At 46.2% G+C, this 21174-nt stretch overlaps 1 protein-coding gene across 1 annotated transcript; it reads left to right on the forward strand.

Annotated features, from left to right (window-relative positions):
- The first annotated feature begins 623 nt into the window (after positions 1–623).
- Positions 624–21174, forward strand: KPNA4 (karyopherin subunit alpha 4). Its single transcript, XM_063408439.1, has 17 exons — positions 624–980; positions 7555–7599; positions 8240–8329; positions 8415–8444; positions 8525–8577; positions 9265–9360; positions 9452–9537; positions 11194–11280; positions 12601–12770; positions 13121–13165; positions 14024–14155; positions 14571–14699; positions 16053–16157; positions 16621–16692; positions 17259–17421; positions 18215–18309; positions 19264–21174. The coding sequence occupies exons 1-17, from the start codon at positions 912–914 to the stop codon at positions 19360–19362; spliced, it is 1566 nt and encodes a 521-aa protein (XP_063264509.1). The 5' UTR covers positions 624–911; the 3' UTR covers positions 19363–21174.

The following is a 21174-nucleotide window of genomic DNA, read 5'->3' on the forward strand; positions in this document are numbered from 1 at the left end:
ATTCTGGAAGGGGAATTACTCTTAGCGAATGCAAAGTGTAGTGAGGGGAAAGAATTAAGTGTTAATTTTCGGCTCCATGATGGAAATAAATGCAAAGTGTAATGGGGGAAGGATTAAACATAATTTTCGACTCCACGACGGGGGCAATCCAAATTTTAGTGAGGGCAAGAGTTAAACTGTTAACTTTCGGCTCCATGAGGGAACTGAGTGTAAAGTGTAGCGAGGAGAGCGATTAAAGCGTTAACTTCCGGCTCCATGACGGGAGTGAATGCCAAGCGTAGCAAGCGGAAGGATTAAACTGTTAACTGTAGCGGGAGCGAAGGGAAAGCCTAGTGGAGGGAAGGATTAAAATGTTAACTTTCGCCTCCAAAGCCGAGCACGCAACGGACTAAACCGCCCGTTCCCGGCCGGGCGGGCAGCAGCGCAGGCGCGGGCAGCGCCCGCCTCCCCTCAGCGCCCAACTCCCAAGATGGCGGCGGCGCTGAGGCGGCCCCTCCTTCCCCCCCCCTTCCCGCGCTGCGTCACCGCTCCCGCCCTCTCCCTCCCCGCCGCCATTGGCCGCGGGGCGCGCGCGGCGCAGCCAATGGGCGGCGGCGCCCAGAGCGAGGCTGCCCCTGTTTCCCCCTCCCTCCTCGCTCGCCCCGTCCCTTCCCCCGCTCGGCGGCACCGGCGCGTTCGGGCCGCCGGGACCGGCCCGGGCCCGCTCCGAACCGCCCCGCTCCGGGCCCCGCTCCCGCCCGCCGCACCGCGCCCGGCCCCGCTCCGGGCCCCGCCACCCGGCCCCGCAGCGGCGCCCCCTCGTCCCGGCCCTTCCCGGCTCGCCGAGGCCGAGAGCGGGCCCGCCGGGCGCCCGGCGCGCTCGGGCCCGGGCGGAGGCGGAGGGGCCGCGCTCCTCCCTGGCCGCCCCCGCCATGGCCGACAACGAGAAGCTGGACAACCAGCGCCTCAAGAACTTCAAGAACAAAGGCCGCGACCTGGAGGTGAGCGCGGCGGGGCCCGGCCGTGGCGCCCGCCCTGGGCCGCGGGGAGGCGGGAGCGGCGCTGCCGGGAGGGCAGGCCGGGGAAGGAGGGAGGAAGGAGCCGCCGAGGCCGCGCTGCGGGCCGGGCGCGGCCGGGCCTGCGGGCGCCCAGCGAGGGGCAGCGGCCGCGCCCGCCCGGCGCCGCTCCGGGGGCTCCGCGGCCCCTCGGGCCCGGCAGCGGCCGCGGCTGCCCCGGGCTCTGCGCCCGCCGGGCCCGGCCCCGCTCCGCTCCGGGGTGGGCTCGCCGCAGTTCCTGCAGGAACCATCTCCGAGCAGCCCTAAAAGCCTGAGTCAGGGTTAGGGCCCGGTGTGGGTGTTCTGCTGCGTGCGTCCAGGATACCTAATTAAATAATTAACGCCCTAGTCTTCAGAGCAAGATTATTCTTTTAAAACCCACTTTTTTCTACCTCTCTTTTTAATTTTTTTTAAATATATATTTCTATTTTCTGCTCAGATAGTTGAGAAGGAGTTCTGGCTTGTAGCACAGAGCCCCTGAACTTTTTGGTGGTTCAGCTATTTGAGCCGTGAAGGGGCTTCCTAAACGCAGCAGGATACATAATTTATTTTGCTTAGAAAATAGTCAAATTTTAAAACTAAGTATCAATCCTCACCTTTGAATACTCGGCAAGGAGTGCTGGTTGGAGCTTAAAAGCAATTGTCAGTACAGGGCTCTGGACAAGAATTTTGGCTTTCTCATGGCTGTTTTTTACTAGCCTCGAAGTGTCCTTTGTGGTTTCCATAATATTCCTGTCTTTCATATGAAGACATTACAATGTTTCAAAAGTAAAAACTCCTTTATGTCCCTGTATTAATTAAAACATCAGCCAACTTTCCCAGAAGTCTGTAACACCTGGATTTTTAATCTGTCCAATTAGACTGATCAAACAGTTTATTATTCAATAACAATTCAACTGTTGGCAAAATTTTGTAGGAATAATGAATTGCTAACAGGGTTGTGAGGTTGATTGGCAACCCCTTGCCTTAGACATTAATTTGTTTCTATATAAACTTTGTTACCACTGAAGAGTCAATTATAGGAGGGCATCTTTAAGAATGCACACAGAATGTGCTGTTACAGTGAAAAATGGGATTGAGGAGAAGACACAGGTTGGAATTCAGGTGCTTTGGTGCAGAATTTGAAGGGAAAAGGGCTGGAGCAGAGGAGGCTCAAGATGGACACACACAGGTAACACCACGTGTGAGTGTGTCAGGAGGCAGGGAAGCTCTTCAATCATTGCTTTTTTATTTCCTGCAGCACTCCAGTGCCTTTTTCCACACTCCAAACCCACTGCTGGGCCGTGTTAAATTTTAGAGAGTGACATTTATCCAGCAAATCCTGGAGCACACGCCTGCTCCCTAAAATAACCGCGGTGCTGGGCTATTTTTCATACAATAGCTCAGGCTGCTGGCTGTCCTTGCTGCTCACACATCACACCGGGCATGGGGCTCAGGGAATTGCTGCTGCCCCCTCTCAGACACCTCCAAAATCCACCCTGCAGGGCTCTTTGGGCACTAAGTTGTGTGTTTATTTCGCAGAGGAAGCCAACACTCGATCTTTATCTCCTTCACTCCTCCCCCTTTTTATCTCCGCTGAAATTCTGGTTGGCCCTGGGTTGTTTTTTACAAAAACACAATTTAAAAAAAAATTTTCCATGCTGGCTCACCCCTAGAGAAATAAGAAATCGCCCTAATTTTGGTGAATGCCAAATGAAGAGATTTCTAGAGCTTATGAAAGGTTGCCGTGCTGTGAATTGCAAACTTCCTAAAAATGTTATCTCTTAATTCCATGTGCTCAGATCAGCCCTGTGGCAGGTACAGTGCCAGCAGTTCCTGTCACATTGTCCTTCCCTTCCAGGTTTTACATATTCACAGGAAGTTCTTGTATTTCTCACCTAAATCAGGGAATTTCCTACATTTTATCCCTTAAAGTACCAAACATTCACTCACCTTTTCAGATACTGAAGTTAAAGTTGATCTTTCCTTTTTTTTCCTCCAATATGCTTCTAAAAATACAAATTCCAGCCTGGAAAAAAGAAAGCAAACCCCAGCACAAGCACCTGTTTTACATAAGGTGTTTAACAAAATTCCTTCATTTCCTGCACGGGCACGTTGTAAATAATTGCTGCCTTGTGTTTGGAGATGACAGATTGGTGGTGACACTGGGAGCAGAGGGATTCACTGGGACCAGAAATCTCCAATAATTCCTTGTCCTTTCCCTGATTTCTGCTCCTGCTCAAAGGAATACGTGGTGTAATAAAGTTTTTAATAGTGGGAGAGCAGTAATTTGGAGCTGAGGCAGCATCTCGGGGGGGGAATTGAAGATTTCTGGTCAGTGCCTGCAACATTTTTTAGGGTCTTCAAGATTTTAGTGCTGTGGGGAAAAATAGAATTGGTTCAGCACAAAGAAGAGCCTTAAAAACTGCACGAGTGGCCAGAGTTTTTAACCTCCAACCCCAAAATCTGATTTGAAGAAGGGCTTATCTGACTGTGATATTAAATTATGCAAATACTTCTCCATTAGGGAGCGGGGTAAGGTGACTTTTTTCATCTGGTGAGGAACAGGTTTGACCTGGGCTTTTTTGTCCCCTTGGATGAGAAAGGTTGAGCAGCTTTTCACTGTTTGTCGTGGGCATGGCTGTGCTGACACCCATCCAACCTTTATTTTTAATGCTAATACCACAGGTCCTGGAATTAAATACCACATCTTTACTGTACAAAGGCCAGATAAGTGCAAATTGTTCATTGTGTCTGTGCTGGAGTTTTATGAACAGTTTGAGTTCAAATAATGCCTTTTTAGTTCTGTATTTAGGGGTCTTGATTTGGAAAGGTTTGCAGGGTTTGGGGTGCTTTATTTGCTTCATTTTCCTTCACCTGGTGATTCAACATTTCATTTTCTCTTGATGATTGTTGCCTACTGCAGCATTGTAATCTGACTGACATTTAGGGGTTTTTTTTGAAATTAAATAAATATTTCCTGCCTTCTCTTTCTCTGGAAATCCTGGAACAATCTGCAGAGTCTTTCCTCCCCTGCCTCACCTGTGTTGCTGGGCAGGAGATTAAGGATTGCTTGAACAGTGCCAGCACAGGAGAGGTGTTAAACAGAGATTTCTGCTCTGCAATTGAGAGATGCATGAAGGGAAATGATGATAATTCCGTAATGCAGAGCACTTCAAAACTAATTTTGGAGCAGCCATTGCATCAAGATGCTTGAAGATCAGTAATGTCAGGATTTCAAGGGTTGTCAGCATCATTCACTGGACTTTAAAAATACCAATATATCTGAGAACACCCAGGAAGCTCCAGGGGGGTGAAGGAAAGGTGGTGGTGTGAGATATATTGAATATTGCAGGTACTTTGAAGCCTTTCTGTATCCCACACAAAATAGTCTGCTTGGGATTAAATATGGAAGAACTGAAGGAGAGCAGGAATTTCGCTCAGTGAGATAAAAATAGGTTCCTTTAAGCTGACTTGGAGTTCTGTGGTGAAGCTCATCCATCTTGTCACTTTGAAATGATACTGAGATATTTGTTTAAGGCATTTTCTCTGCCATGCACAGCTTCTCCAGGAAAAATGGGGCTGGTGGCACATGTAATGTCATATTGATTTTTATTTTCTATCTGGAACTCAGACTCCCATTTCCATTCTGAAGGGGGAAGAGTTGCTGGGATGTGATTTCTGGAGGTCTCTTGGGTTGGCTTTATGATCCCAAAGTGTTTTTATCAGTGATCCTGGGAGCAGATTTCATTGCTCTGGTTTGGAGTTGGGATAGGATGTGTATTGGAGGGGAATGATGGATGGAGGAGGGCCTGAATCATGGGATATAATGAGGGAAAACAGCCTGTTTGCACTTGTCTGTTCCCTGTGGGGTGTCTTTTGTTTTTATTTGGAGTCCCAGACCACACTGGTGCTGGTAGCACCTTCCTGGGAAGGAAGGAAGGAAGGAAGGATGGCACAACCACCTCATTTTTATTTACAGTAACTGTTGGCTTTGCAGTTCCCAGCAGAAACAATGTGCCCGTGGAAACCATTCCCTGGGAGGAGAGCGGCAGCCAGAGTTGTACAGTTACTCCTGTGCTGTCACAGCTCCTGCTGGAGGTGTTCAAATGGAGTAAAATATTTTATAACAGCAAGAAACCCCCGCCCCAGCCGGGAGTGAGCACAGGCTGAGCTCCCGATCCCTTCAGGGCAGGATCCCAGTCCAGGTGTATTCAGGAAGGGCTGGTGGAGCCCAGATCTTGGAATGTTCCTCTTGTTGTTGTGAAAACCCCCAGAATATCTCAGGCACCACTCACACGAGATTTTACTGATGAGCTGAAGGGCTCAGTCATGACTAACGGTCAGAAATAGCCCTTATGATAAATCTGAAGCTAAATATAATTGAAAAAAGGAGGATGGAGGGGTGGCCATCATAGACAGAAATAGATCGGATCATTTGATTTTTGATGTAGCAAATGACAAACAGGATCCAGTGACTGAAAGAGCCACGTGAATTCCTGACAGAGTGGAGAGTGTTTTTCAACTGGAGCCCTTCCCGGGGCCACTCTGAGCTCTGCTTTAAACCCTTCCTGGTGAGAGGGGTTTCCTGCTCATGGCTGTGGTGGTGTGAGCTGGGAGCTGATTCAGAGCTCCCCCAGAAGAGAAGGAACCATTCCCCTGTGCCAAGACTCCCCCATCCTCATCTCTGCCCTGTGAGCTTTCTCCAAACTGGGGTGATACTGGGAATTCCCAGGGCAGAGCTGACTCCAGTTCTCGTTTGTTGTGCTTTTCCCCTTCCTCAGAGGATGGGCAGTGCCAGGTTGACCTGTAACTCTTCTGTCAACAGACTCTGTTTGCACAGAGGGTGACTTTAGTGGAGCCAGGTTTTGGTAAATTGTGCTTCACTGATTTCACTGGTGCCTTGTCTTTCATGTGAAGGCTTTTGTGATTGCAGGGTGTGCAGGCAGGAATTCAGGCAAGGGCCTGTCAGCTTGTGGCAGGGCGGAGAAAATTATTCTTGTCCCAGCAGAGGATCTTTTAAAGGCTGATCACCTGCAGGACAGGGTTTTTCAAGTAAAGAATTTTCAAAGTGACACATCTGAGGCTTTTTTTAAATTATTATATTTGTTCTGGTCCCACTCAGTTGTCCCAATGCCAGCAGCAGCTTTGCTGTGACCAGCAGTATCATCCCTGGGGTCTGGGAAGAGCCATGCCTCTCCCAGAGCAGCTTTTGGGTGGGAATGCTGATTTAGCTGGCTTTGGGAAGGTGTTAAAAGTCCTGTGAGATCACCAGGGGTGTGGTGCAGTTCTGCAATCTGATCAGCAGAGGCTTTCCTCCCATTATTTTCATCCTGGATATCCCAGGTCAGTAGAGTTTGGAGGAACTCCAGAGCATTTGAGAGCAGGAGCCCGGAGTACATAAGGCAGGTTTAAAGTGCAGCATCCTTCCAAAGGCTGGGAGTGCTGGTGGATCCAGCAGTGGCTCAGCCTCTCCTGGAGCCCAGATTGGAGCTCTGGGTCACTGCTGCCCTCCCTGTGCCCTCAGAGCTGCCTTGTCCTGGGGCTGCTGCTCCGGGGGGATTTGGGTGAAATCTCCTCTGCCCTGCCCCTCCCAGGCTGCTGCAGCCCCTGCCGGCCCTCGGCCTCTTCCAGAGCTGGAATTGTCTCTGGGGGAGGTTGGGATTTCCCCTCACACCAGGCAAAGCTCTGCCTCCAGAGCAGCAGGGCTCCATCCCCTCTTTTCCACTTCTTCCCATCCCAAGCAGTTTTCTCGGAGCTCCTCTGAGGAGCTGCAGTGCTGAGCTGCAATTTGAGCTGGTGAACTGAACGTTCTTTTTGATGAAAATAATGCTGTTTTCAAAGGGAGGTTAATGTTATCTTCAGATCTCCTTGCTGTTCAGGAGGTTCCTTTTCCTTCTATTCTGTGCTCAGGGACTTCCAGCTTTCCCTGGGTTTGTCACAATAAAAATGGAATTGTTTGGAATTTTGCTGTTCTCATTCAGTGTGGAGTTCAAAGTGTAGAATGAAATCACTCCAGACTGATTTACTTCTGTTTTCACTGCAGTAGCACAAGCAGCAATAAAGCAATTTATGAATATTTACAATTGATTTTTTCCTGAATGCTGTCAATGGCAGCTGTAGAGAAAATGACAAAAAATTGCTCTCGGAATGTCAAAGGTTTTAATTTATAAATAATTCTGGAACTCAGCTTTGCTTGCAAGGTCTCTTAATTTGAGTTTGTTTATAAAGTTATTTTACTGTTAGATTGCCATGGTCTTTTTAATGCTTTTGGTGCTGTTTTATGCACAACTCCTCTCCATTTTGCCCTTTAAAAAAGTTTTATTCCTAATTCCCTTTTTCCTCAACATGAAGACTTAGGAGAGTGTTTCACTATGAATTAATATTGTAGTTATTTCCTGCAGGATCTCTACTTTTATAATGGAAATTAAACAAAACTTTTACACACAGGGTTTAAAGTAAACTGAAATAGTTGTACAAGAACTTTCTAAAAGTGATCTAAATTCAGATTATGATGTCTTTTGATTTTGATTCTTTCCAGACTATGAGAAGACAAAGAAATGAAGTTGTTGTGGAGTTAAGAAAGGTGAGATGACCCAGCATTATTATTCTTTTATTTTATATTATTCTTCTATTTTATATTATCATTCTTACCAAGTGGGATTTGACTTTGTTGTTACTCCAGTAAAATAAAAAGATTTTTCTTATAGACTCAGAAGTTCTGAAATTATGGGAGTTCCACAGCTTCTGTCCTGAAAATCAGGAGTTTATTTGTACCCTAATTAATGGAATCACTCTTGCACTTCCAGAGGATTTTAAAGATTTATAAAAAGCTTGGCTTTTCCTTTGAAAAGCGGCTGTTCCTGCTCATCTGCAGGCAGAAAAGTTATTTCCTTTCAGGTAAGTGTGGAGGAGTGTGAGGGTAAAACTGGAATTATTTTTCTTCTGAGCTGACCAGAAAACCTCTGGGGATTGCTGTGTCCTGTTAGAAGTGATGACAAATAAATTGGAATATTGATGGACTTGTGCACATCAAACTTCCAGCACAAATTACAGGATTTTTTTAGGGAGAATTCCCAAAATGTGCTTCTCTGTGCAGTCCTTTCCAAGTTTTTTGGAAAATTTAAGTGTCAGTGGTGGTGAATTTATGATTGAAACAGAAGCTTAACACCCCCACCCCCCCTAAATCCAAGTTTTAAAGGTATTCCATCATTTTTGTCTTTAAGAACAAAAGAGATGAGCATCTCCTAAAGAGAAGGAATGTTCCCCATGAAGATATCTGTGAGGATTCTGATATAGACGGGGACTTCAGAGTGGTAAGAATTAACTCACAATAATTTCTTCTCTTTGCATACTTAAAAGTATTGGAATTTCTAACTGCTTTTTGTTTCTGTTTTCTAGCAAAACACTTCTTTGGAGGCAATAGTACAGGTAAAAACAATTAAATTGTTGGGATATTCTTCATGGCACAATGACAGATGTGTAAAAAATGTAATATTTTCTTATTTTAGAATGCTTCAAGTGACAACCAGGGTATTCAGTTAAGTGCTGTGCAGGCAGCAAGGTAAGAACACACTTTGCTCAAATATCCTGATTTTATTCTTATTTTATCATGCTCTTAAGGTCAGAAAATGTGTTCTAGCTTAATTGAAATCGTATTAATTGGTTTTTAAAAGGAAAATAGGACTTTAAAGAAATCAGAACACACACAGAGCTTTTAAGTAGTGTGGGTTTTCTTCGCAGGTAAATACCTGGGTTTATTTGGATGCTTCTCACAGAGTAAAATCCCCACTTTAAAGGACTGTGGAGTGCAGAAAGAGCTGAGTGTCTCCTTTGCTGGATGGAGCAGGGAACTGAATAACTCTGATCTTTTATTTTCCTGCCTCTCATAAACTTCCAGAGGGGAGAAAACATGGAATGAGCTGGCCAATGGATGTCATGGCTTTGCTTTTCCAGTGGCTCAGTAATTCCACTCTGGGGGATCCTTTTCACTCAGAGAGGAGGAGAGGAATCCCGTGGGTCCTTGGGAGGAGGAGGGAAAAGCCTGGGAAGGAATTCCCAGCCCAGCAGGAGCAGCTGGGTTGTTGGGGCTCCATTGGAGATTCCCAAACTCCACCACAGGAAGCCTTTCCTGACCTCCAGTGTCAGCACTGATCCCTTTTGGAGAGGAAATTGGATTAAACAGCTCCCTGCTCCTTTCCAGGCAGGATTTGTGTGTAATTTGGATTTTATTTTCCCTTTCCCTGCACAGGAAGCTGCTGTCCAGTGACCGCAATCCTCCCATCGATGACCTAATAAAATCAGGAATATTACCTATCCTAGTGCACTGTCTTGAAAGAGATGACAAGTGAGTATTGCCAAAAATGCTGCACCGATTCTTGCTGTGTGCCCCTGATGTGAATAATAAAATAATTCCTGTGGCTTTTCTGTCTCTGCAGTCCCTCCCTACAGTTTGAAGCCGCGTGGGCTTTGACAAACATTGCCTCTGGAACCTCGGAACAAACGCAGGCTGTAGTTCAATCCAGTGAGTGCTGCAGGCTGGGATTTGGTTGGGATCAGGTTGGGATCAGGCTGTCCCTCAGGGCCCTGCAGGAGCTGCTGCCAGGTTTTTACTGGTTTTGGCTTTGTTTCCTCAGGGTTTAAACCCACTTGGATTTCCTAATGGTGAGCAGCAGCTGGAAACTCCAAATATCTTAGCAGAGTTGACGTCTGCTGGTTTCCAGTTTTCAAACTTTAAAAAACTCACCAGAAGTCACCAAAAACTTGAAATAAAGCCAAACAACCCCTCTGAAAAGCTCCTTGTTGTGAAGAGGGAAGAATATTCACAGAGCAGAGGGTGCCTGACACTGAACTCTTCCAAAATCAAATTGAATTTCAAATTCTGTCCTTCCTACTTTGAGGCACCTGAAACATGGCAGGGAATTGTTGCTGAATCTGAGCTGCCAGGCAGAGCAGGCTTTGTTCTGCACTCCAGGCACGTCCTGAAGCAGAGGTTTTTTGGGCAGGGTTTTAACTGAGTGAACAAACCAGAGCTTCTTGAAGAATCAAAGATACTCTGAAATGAGTTTTTCCTAAAATTTAAGGGAAAAAATAACACAAAACTTAAATTGCCTGCAGGATCACTTGCTTTTACTTTTGCAAACTCAGAGTTAAGAGCCTGTGAACTTGGATATAATTTGCTTTTCACCCTTCTAAGATGTATCTTTGGTAATACTTTTACCTTTTTCTCCATCTTCTTCCTTTCTGAGTTGCAATCTGAGTTTCCATTGGGAAATCTGATTAACAGATAATCTATCCCACCCCTGATCTAGAACACTTTAAATGTAATTTATCAATGGATTGAGCACTTTTTCAGTGGTTTCTGGAGGTCTGTATTGCACTCTTTTAGTTTAATAGCTGTGGCATATGAAATTATGATTTATTTCAATTAAAAAAATTCTCTCTTCTGTTTTTTCCATAGGAATTTATTAATCTGCTTGCTGGAGATGTTTTTTCTCCTTGCATGCAGACACTGTAAATACCTTTATTCAGCAAATAAGAATATTCAGAATAAGAATATTCAGGAATTAAGAATCCTGCTGATTTGTTGTTTCTCTAGTAAACACATGGTTTACAATAAGACAAAACTCCATCTAAAAATTTCAAATTTCTCTTGAAATGTATGAAGTAAGGACTGAGCTGTTATGTAAGCAAGCAGCTCAGTGCTGGGAGAGAATAAAGCAGGATCAATTCTGTAAATGAGGATTCCTTTCCTGCCTTTTTCCTGCATTCCCACTCCCAAATTCCCACTCCATCCCTGCCTCTTCTCAAGTTCTTCATCTGAATGGCTGAGTTTGGCCTTTGTTGTTACTTTGCACTTGGCTCTGGTGCATAACTTAGAGAATTTCTGAATCAATAAATGGAGCTAAATTTGGATCCTGACAGGCTTCAGTAAACTTGAGACTTGCAAACAAATGAAATGTCAGGGGTTTAATATTCTCAAGTGCAGGCTCTGTAAGAATATGCAGCAAAGGAGGAATTATTGCAGGGTTTTATTTTAGTATCACCTGGGAAATTAGGGAAGCTTTGAGCAGTTCTTAACAGGAGAAAAATGGCTCATGTGAGGGTTAATTCTGTGAATTATTTGCTCTTTTGAGATGCATTTTTAACCTTTTCCCTGCGTTCTTTCTGTCCCTTTCAGATGCTGTGCCCCTTTTCCTGAGACTGCTGCATTCACCTCATCAAAATGTTTGTGAGCAGGCAGTGTGGGCCTTAGGAAATATCATAGGTGGGTGTTCCCCTGCCTGCTCTGGGGGGGTTTTATTGTTATTATTGTCACTCCTGCCTGCTCTGGGGGGGTTTTATTGTTATTATTGTCACTCCTGCCTGCTCTGGGGGGGTTTTATTGTTATTATTGTCACTCCTGCCTGCTCTGGGGGGGTTTTATTGTTATTATTGTCACTCCTGCCTGCTCTGGGGGGGTTTTATTGTTATTATTGTCACTCCTGCCTGCTCTGGGGGGGTTTTATTGTTATTATTGTCACTCCTGCCTGCTCTGGGGGGGTTTTATTGTTATTATTGTCACTCCTGCCTGCTCTGGGGGGGTTTTATTGTTATTATTGTCACTCCTGCCTGCTCTGGGGGGGTTTTATTGTTATTATTGTCACTCCTGCCTGCTCTGGGGGGGTTTTATTGTTATTATTGTCACTCCTGCCTGCTCTGGAGGGGTTTTATTGTTATTATTGTCACTCCTGCCTGCTCTGGGGGGGTTTTATTGTTATTATTGTCACTCCTGCCTGCTCTGGGTGGGTTTTATTGTTATTATTGTCACTCCTGCCTGCTCCAGCCTCTGGGGGTGTTTTATTATTGTTTGGGAAATTTGTCAAGGAATCTTGAGGAATTTGCTGGGCTCTCGCTGTTCTTGGGGTTTTGGTGCTGTCTGCCACCCCTCTCCCTTACACACCACCATAAACCTGGGAATGCTGGGCTGTGTCCTGGGGAAACCTGGGAATGCTGGGCTGTGTCCTGGGGAAACCTGGGAATGCTGGGCTGTGTCCTGGGGAAACCTGGGAATGCTGGGCTGTGTCCTGGGGAAACCTGGGAATGCTGGGCTGTGTCCTGGGGAAACCTGGGAATGCTGGGCTGTGTCCTGGGGAAACCTGGGAATGCTGGGCTGTGTCCTGGGGAAACCTGGGAATGCTGGGCTGTGTCCTGGGGAAACCTGGGAATGCTGGGCTGTGTCCTGGGGAAACCTGGGAATGCTGGGCTGTGTCCTGATAAAATCTGGGAATGCTGGGCTGTGTTCTGATAAAATCTGGGAATGCTGGGCTGTGTCCTGGGGAAAACCTGGGAATGGTGAGGTGTTTTCTGGTAAAACCTGGGAATGGTGAGGTGTTTTCTGGAAAACCTGGGAATGACGGGCTGTGTTTTGGGAATGACAGGCTCTGTTCTGGTAAAATCTCTAAATGATGGTGTGTTTTTTGGTAAAACCTGGGAATGACGGGATGTGTCCTGGGAATGATGGGATATTTTCTGGTAAAACCTGGGAATGGTGAGGTGTTTTCTGGGAAGAATGGGCCGTGTCCCGTTAACCCCTGCTGTCCCGCAGGTGACGGACCCCAGTGCCGGGATTACGTCATCAGCCTTGGCGTGGTGAAGCCGCTGCTGTCCTTCATCAGCCCCTCCATCCCCATCACCTTCCTCAGGAACGTCACCTGGGTGATGGTGAACCTGTGCCGCCACAAGGACCCCCCGCCGCCCATGGAGACCATCCAGGAGGTGCTGGGGGTGCCCGGGCTGGGGCTGGGGCTGGGGCTGGGGCTGGGGCTGGGGCTGGGGCTGGGGCTGGGGCTGGGGCTGGGGCTGGGGCTGCCCGGGCTGGGGCTGGGGCTGGGGCTGGGGCTGGGGCTGCCTGGGCTGGGGCTGGGGCTGGGGCTGGGGCTGGGGCTGGGGCTGGGGCTGGGGCTGCCTGGGCTGGGGCTGGGGCTGGGGCCGGGGCTGGGGCTGGGGCTGGGGCTGGGGCCGGGGCTGGGGCTGGGGCTGGGGCTGCCCGGGCTGGGGCTGGGCTGGGCCGGGGCTGGGGGGGTTTCTGGGCATTCCAAAATGACCCCCGGTGTTTCTCCCCTCAGATCCTGCCGGCGCTCTGTGTCCTGATCCACCACACCGATGTAAATGTGAGTGACCCCTCCCAGAGCCACCTCCAGCCCCTGCTGGGGCTCTTGAGCTGAAATTACAACACAATTAAAATCCTTGATGGTCCCTTTGGTCAGGATGAACTCCTTTGGAAATCTGTTAACTGCTTATTTTAAAATATTGATGTTATTTTAAAAGAGCAATATTTTTGCTGTCTTTGCAAGTGTTTATTTGCATGTACTTTCCCTGCACTTAAAACTGAAACCGCGTTTTATTTTTATTTCTGTGAGCATTCATTCATGGAGAAATACAAGATTTTTTTTTTTTTGCCTAGCACTTAAATTTGTAATGAAAATCAGTGTAAGTGAAAGAAAAATCAGTCAAATTTCAGGGTTAGATGCAACTTCTGAGGTGTTAAATATTAACATTGTTATTTAAAAGTGAAATAAATGAGCAAAACTTTATTGAAATTATGGATTAAGTTAGCTTTTTGTCTGAACATAAATCAAAACTTAAGATTAATTCTTTGCTTCCTAAAGAAGTTGTAGCTGAGTTAATGGCAACAGTGCTCTGCAAAAAATGTGTCTATACTAACTTTACTATTCCTGTAGTAATTACGTGATTTAATTTCTCGTCTTTCAGGAGGTAAAATTGAGTTTGTTTGAATTTTTGAACTGCCTGTATTGGTGAGCCAGTCAGGAGCTGTCAGCTGAGACAAAACTCACTCAATATTTTTGCAGGCTGTCAGTTGAAATCTCCCATTTCCTGCTGTTCAAACTGCCTTTTCTGCGAGTGAATGCACACACACATTAATCCCAATTAATTGAAATGTGTCCATAGATTTTCATTCTTTTGGGGCTGTTTCTGTGCTGCTGACAGAGCTGTTCCTCCCCTGGCAGATACTGGTGGACACAGTGTGGGCCCTGTCCTATCTCACGGATGCTGGCAATGAGCAGATCCAGATGGTGATAGACTCTGGGATCGTCCCTCACCTCGTTCCTCTCCTCAGCCACCAGGAGGTCAAAGTCCAGGTGAGCTGGGAGAAAATGCTTTCCACAGCTCACACTGAAATGTAAAAATACCTTTTCTCCTGCGTGCTGCAGCATTTGCATGCCCCTTTTTTGTGTTCAGCTTTTTTGTGTTCAGCTTTTTTGTGCTCAGTTTTTCTGGGCTCAGTTTTTCTGGGCTCAGTTTTTCTGGGCTCAGTTTTTCTGGGCTCAGTTTTTCTGGGCTCAGTTTTTCTGGGCTCAGTTTTTCTGGGCTCAGTTTTTCTGGGCTCAGTTTTTCTGGGCTCAGTTTTTCTGGGCTCAGTTTTTCTGGGCTCAGGTTTTCTGGGCTCAGGTTTTCTGGGCTCAGGTTTTCTGGGCTCAGGTTTTCTGGGCTCAGGTTTTCTGGGCTCAGCTCTGCTGAGGTGATGTTGTTTGAAAGGCAGTGTTTTGTTTCCAGACAGCCGCACTGAGGGCAGTGGGGAACATCGTCACTGGCACGGACGAGCAGACACAGGTAGTCCTCAACTGTGAAGCTCTCTCACATTTCCCAGCACTTCTGACACATCCCAAAGAAAAAATTAATAAGGTGAGCAGCGCCAGGGGTTTTAGCTGATTATTGATGGCGTTTGTGTTTGACTGAGCTCGGGTTCCACCTTGGGTAGGGTCATAAAGAGGTGAATAATTGACTCCTTCCACAAGGAGGGGCAAACTTCAGCAAACACTGGTTATTTTTTTTTCCTGGAAATCAATATCCATGGGGAAGTCTCTTAGGAGCTGCGGAATTGTGCTTGACAGGGATGTCAGTGTTGGTAGGAAATCAAGGCTGTCTCTTACAAACCTGGCTGGATTCTCAGTCTGTGAATGTCACCCCGATTGAGGTGACTCTCTGGGAAGTGATGACACGGAGAGGACTGGCTGTGTGTGCGTGGGGTGTGTGTGTGAGGGCTGGGGTTGGGGTGTGTGTGGGGTGTGAGGGGCTCTCGTGGGGGCACTGATGGCAGTGCTGAGCCAGGAGTGCATCTGAGGCGTGCTGGGCACTGCGGGGCCCCTCTGCAGCACCGCCCGTGATTAAAGCCCCACAGACGCCCACCAGGAGAGCCCAGGCAGCCCAGATCCCTCCCAGGGTCACCACGGACCCTGTGCTCTGATCTCAGAGAGTCACAGGGAGCAGGAGCATTGCTGAGGCTATTCTGAGAGAAATCCTCAGCTGAAATGTTCAGGGAGCTTGAGAAGGGAATTGAATGGTGGAGGATTCTTAGGAAGGGAGAAGTCTATCAGCTGCAGGATTTTAAAAGGTTGATACCCTGAACATACTTAAAATTATATTTGAAACTGTTACTTCTTGAATAAAGTTTAGATTCCCAGTCTAAAAGGGAGGTGAGGGCTCCAAATTTAATTCAGGGAGGAGCTGCTGGGGAAGAGATCTGTTCTTGCTCTCCCAGGCAAAGGAAAGTCCTGAGCTTACGGACAGAATGAGCAAAAAGAGTCATAAACCTCAGAGTATTGTTAAAAATCAAGTGTTTAATGAACAGTGCTGCATTTTCCTGAAGCTAAGAACAGACACAAGGAAGAAGGTAAAGAACTGTGTCCTGCACTGTCACGTTTTAGTACAGGATTGTGTCAGGCATTTTGGCCAGCAGCTGAAACCTGCTGATTGGCAATGCTGGAAGCAATCAGTGCTCATTTTCTGTCTCCAAATAATTTTTCCTTTTAATTTGAAGTATTTGGTTGAAGCTGGTAACAGTGAAAGACTGAGGAGTCTTGTGGAGTCTCCTAAGGTTTGTTTGGTTTGTCTTAGCAAGAATTCAGCTCTGCACAGCCAAGCTGATCGAGTCCTTGGCTGTGTTTAAAGTTGGCCATTTGCAGATGTAAAAATAAGAGTGGACATAAATGATATAGAATCCTTCTGTGAACTAATTCCTGATCTTTTCTTTTGCAGGAAGCAGTGTGGTTCCTATCTAACATCACTGCAGGAAACCAGCAGCAAGTTCAGGCAGTAATAGATGCAAACCTTGTTCCAATGATAATCCATCTTCTAGATAAGGTCAGATCCCAAGGATTGGTGTTGGGCCTTCAGATCCTGAGTTCCTTTCCAGCTGTTGGGTGTTGGTGTCCTTTAAAAAGTGACTCCCAAAGCACTCAGGGCTCCCTGGGACCTGCTGTGGCAGAAGGAAGGAACAGCCAAAAGCCTGTGAGAATTATTTAAGGGAAAAGACAAATAACACAGACAGGCCACAGACAGCTCAGTGAATTGCCAATTTCCTGATGTGTGAGAAAGGTTTGGAGCTTTTCCATTGAGTTCCAGCCCCGTGTGCAGGGTGTGCACAACTGCAAACCCTGGCTGTGGGGAAGGGATGGACAAGGAGAGACAGGACAGGGTTTATTTGTTACTCTCACAGCAAATGCTGCAGTGGCACGGTGCAGAGGGGCTGTAACAGGTGAGCTCTGTGGGAACCCTGCCTGCCACACCCTGCAGTGACTGCTGCTGTCTCTGCTTGTGCTTGCAGGGGGATTTTGGCACTCAGAAAGAAGCTGCCTGGGCAATAAGCAACTTAACAATCAGCGGGAGAAAAGACCAGGTGGGTCCAGCCTTGAGAAAGCTTCCATTTCTGTCTGGGGAGTGCTGGGGTTCCAAATGTTCCTGTTCTGGAACTGTTCCTTCTCCACGTGGGGTTAAAGGGGACCTTCCCTTGTTTGTGGAGTGAGCTGGGATCAGGAGCATCCCTGGGGTTTGGCTGGAAGCTCTGTTGGGATGAGTGACTTCAGTTCTCAAACATTCCACATTTCTTTTCACCTTCTTCCCCAAACCACAAGGGTGTGATAATTAAAAGGCCACTAACGAAGGAGTGCACAAGTCTCTTGTAAGCCCAGAGTGTGAGATTTGTGGCAGGCTTGGGGTGGTGCTGTCACTCTTCAGGGATGAGGTTGAAACTCCTTATCTGACTCTGAAAAATTCACAGTTTTTGCTCCTTGGGTGTTGCAAATCTCCAATCTATTTGCAATTTAACACCCAAGTGTTACCTTCGGATGTTCCTGAAGGGATTCCTGACGTGGCCACTGCAGAATCTCTGGGTGTGTGACTCAGAGTACCTGGCCTTGCTGGGCTGTGTTTGTTCCTGCTCTGACTCTTGCCTTTCCCCCTCAGGTCGCTTACTTGATTCAACAAAATGTGATTCCTCCCTTTTGCAATTTGCTGACAGTAAAAGATGCACAAGTTGTGCAAGTGGTTCTGGATGGACTAAGTAATATATTAAAAATGGCTGAAGAGGAAGCAGAAACCATAGCCAACCTTATAGAAGAGTGTGGAGGTAGGAGGAGCAAAATCTCAATAACTTTTCCAGGGATTGTTACTTTGGCAAACCCTGCCTGTGGTGGGTTTATTGTTGGCACAGGTATTTAAAGCAAACCCTTTTCAAACCATCCTTTTCATGCCTATCAGGTGAATATCCACAGCTTTTCCTAAGTTAATGATCAAATAAAACATGGAGGAGCAGGATAATGGCAGGAAAGTTCATTAGGTGCTAATTTCATAACAGTTTGCAAATTAGACTAATTAACAGAAACCAAACTGTCAATGTGGGGGTGATGTGCTTACCTTAAACATGCACAAGTCATGTCCAGGTGAACTTGGAAAAAATAATTCTGCATACAATGGTTGTAAAAATGTAACAACTTAATTTTCCTCGTGGCTTTGAGACTTTCTCCATGTTGGTTGTGGTTTAAGTTGAGTGAAACTTTTCAGGGATGAAAGAACAGTGATATTAAATTTGGGCACAGGTAAAAAACTGGGATCTGTTAACATGGAGTGGAATAATCTTTAAAATACCAGATCTGGAGGGAGGGCAGAAAGATCAAGTGATGGGTGAGGAGAAAAGAGGTGTTTGTGCCAAACCCTGCTTGTCAGAGCTTAGAAACATTTCTGTGTACTGGACATCTGTGTTTCTGTGTAAAAATACAGATAAATATGCCAGGTGGGTTTAAGAGCACTTTATTCATAACCAGATTATTCATAACTCTATTCCCAGATGTGTTTTCAGTTTTTTTGTTGGAGCTGTTTGGCCTGGGTTTGATGTTCTGAGATCTCTTGTGTGTTGGTTGCAGGCCTGGAGAAAATTGAGCAGCTACAAAACCATGAAAATGAAGACATCTACAAACTGGCATATGAGATCATCGATCAGTTCTTCTCTTCAGATGATGTGAGTGTGCAGCTGCCTGCAGTGTCTAAATGTCTGATTCTCGTGTCTAAATCTGCTCCAGGACAAAGGCAGCAGCCCCAGGGCTGCTCAGGGAGCAACGAGCCCTTGTTTGAACCTGCTGCATCTCCTGCCTTTGCTCAGGAGGAAGCATCTAAAGAGATCTGATGCCTAATTTAAGCCTCATCTCTTGCAGGGATTAAAATCCCAGGCTGGGAATAGTTCCTTTAACTCTCAGCCGCTGCCTGAGCTTGACATTTCCCGTTTGATAAGCTCCCTGCTGGCTCCAGGGCTGAGGCTGCTGCTTAAGAAACGAAGCAGTTGGAAATTTGAATAATTCCAGGGGTGGAATGTGCTGAGCAGGATCGTTGTTTCCATTTCAAACACGGAACATAAATCCAAGGCAGGGTTTGTTTGTGTGCACTCCCAACCACAGGGGCTCAGGGAGAGAGGGGAAAGCAGCCCTGGCAGCCTGTGCCATGCAGGGAGGGTTTCTGCTGGGCTGGAGAACTGCAGGAGTGCTGCACTTCAGTGCTGTTTGCACTGGGAGGATTCTTTTGTGCTGGAGTTCCTCTTGGATGTGAACACTGAGATCCAAGCCTTGTTTAGCAACGCAGCTTTGGCACTTACAGCTGGACTTGGAATTTAATCCAGTGTCACTCTGGGCACCACAGTTTGGACTCAGTGGTGCTGGACTTCTCTTAGGAACTGAGACAGTTCCTGGGACTGCCAGGAGGTTTTCCAGGAGACAAAATCGTGTGAACAAGGGGGTTTGGGGTGCCAGTACAAGCTAAAACATTTGGGTTTGAATTATTTCATGGCAGCTCTCACTCAGTCAGGGGAGGGATGGCAGCACTGGATGGCAGGAGGTGAAGAGAGAGCTGCTCTTGGGCTTGTCCAGCCCTGAGGGGGGAGGTTTTGTTGTGTCCCTCTCACGATGTTCCCATTGCTTTCCAGATTGATGAAGATCCAAGCCTTGTTCCAGAAGCAATCCAAGGCGGAACATTTGGTTTCAATTCATCTGCCAATGTACCAGCAGAAGGGTTCCAGTTTTAGAGTGGTATTTTGGAAGTTTAGGTACAATGCAGCACTGAATAAAAAAAAAAAAAGGTTTGATCCATCAATCTTGGCTCATGGGATCCGCTGCTGCATTAAATCGGGAAAGTAAATGTGAAGATTTCATTTGGAATCCCAGAAAAGCCCAAATGAAGTCAAGATGGCGAGTGGGTGCGAGTGAGAATGAGTGGCAAAATGTAACGACAAACTTCACACTGAATGCTTCTTTAGATTGTTCAAAGAAAAAGGGCTACAGGTCACAGATCTTCAGTGCCTGAGAAGGAACCCCGCGCTCCCGCAGCGGGGGGACGCAGGACTCTCATCATCAGCCTCGTCAGCATCAGAGAGCAGGATGCCCACAGCGCAGGGAGAGCGGCCCAGGCCTTGCTCTGCAGCCCCGTGTGAATGGCCAGCGTGGAGTGAGTGTGCCCCCGGTGCCAGCCCGTGCCAGCCCGGGCCAGGCGTGTGCAGAGTGCCTGTGATGTGTCTGTGAGCGCGTGCGAGCTTGAGTGGCCTCCAGGGGCTGAGAACTAAAATCATCAATGAGTTCAGAAGTGTTGACTTACACTGGACACACCGAGACCGGTTTAGCAGCAGACTCTGGTTTACTCCTGCAGCCTGTGTTTTTCTCTTCTTTTTTTTTCTTTTGGGTTTTTTTTTGTTTCTTTTTTCCCCTCTTCTTTTTTTTTTTTTCTTTCAGTTCTTTTTAATTTCTTTTCCTGTTACAGCTTAGTTGTTTGTAAAAGTCAGAATTTCAGGAAGGCTTCCCTGTGCATTTGCACCAGATGAATGTTTGATGTTATGAAAAGCTTTTCCATATCATCAAAACTAATTTGTAGATTTTTGCATGGAAAAACAAACAAACAAAAAAAATTCATCCATTTCCCTCCAAACTAGACTGTGTTGCAGTACACAAGTTGCCATAATAGTAGAAAGCAGTAAAATGTGGTAATAAAACCTCATCCTTTTCATTTTCAAAGATAACACGAAGACCTTTGCATGTGGTAATCTCCAGCATAGTTCATTTTTAGATTTCGTTGAGTCCTGTAACCAAAATGTTTCTGTTGTGGTAGGATACCGTGCTGTGTTTCAATGTTACTTGTTTTCAAACTTTGTTTTCTATGAAAATGATATGGAAACGTCTAAAAATGAAATTTGGTGCATATGTACTGCTGAATAAAGAGCGAAAAAAAGAGGTGTGAATAGATGTACAAATCAAGTCATGGTTTGAACACCTTTAATATGCCTAATCCAATTGTTTTAGACTCTTTTTATCTTAGATGTAGGCAGCCATGAACAATCTATTTTGAGCCACTTTAGAGAGAAAAAAACCACAAAAAACCTTTGTATTTTTAAAACTTGCACGAAAAGGATGCAAGTGTTTTTATAATTGGAGGAATGCCTCAGTTTTGAGGTGGTGCACACTAAATTCAAGGTGATGTTACAAATTTGTACCAAGTGAACTCTTGATAAGGTGGCTCATTGTAGGAAATGCTGTGCCTTCCCCTTTGAGCACAAGTGTTGCATGAACAACAGTTTGCTATAATAAAACATCCCAGGTTAGCCACCATTAGCATCTATATCTACCTTGTGTTTTCAAATCAGCTGGTAATTCTGAAACACTGTAGAATGGATAAAGATTATTTTGTGATCATAACTCTTTGTTGGACTAGAGTATTTTTGCAGCATTCCTTGTCATCAGAAACATGGTTAAAAGTTTAAAACTAGAAGCAGCGGAAAACTAGCTTGTGAATTTATCCAAGTAGAGTGCAGGCTAGGCTGTCTTGGGGAAATAAACATTAAAACTTGCAA

The sequence above is a fragment of the Prinia subflava genome, chromosome 11 (genome assembly GCF_021018805.1).
Source record: "Prinia subflava isolate CZ2003 ecotype Zambia chromosome 11, Cam_Psub_1.2, whole genome shotgun sequence".
NCBI lineage: Eukaryota > Metazoa > Chordata > Aves > Passeriformes > Cisticolidae > Prinia > Prinia subflava.

Excerpts from the sequence above, each read along its gene's own strand:
- KPNA4 (XM_063408439.1), top strand. The coding sequence starts at position 912 with ATGGCCGACAACGAGAAGCTGGACAACCAGCGCCTCAAGAACTTCAAG. Across the intron at positions 13,166-14,023 it reads TCCACCACACCGATGTAAAT|ATACTGGTGGACACAGTGTG; the intron begins GTGAGTGACCCC and ends CTCCCCTGGCAG. Across the intron at positions 18,310-19,263 it reads AGTTCTTCTCTTCAGATGAT|ATTGATGAAGATCCAAGCCT; the intron begins GTGAGTGTGCAG and ends ATTGCTTTCCAG.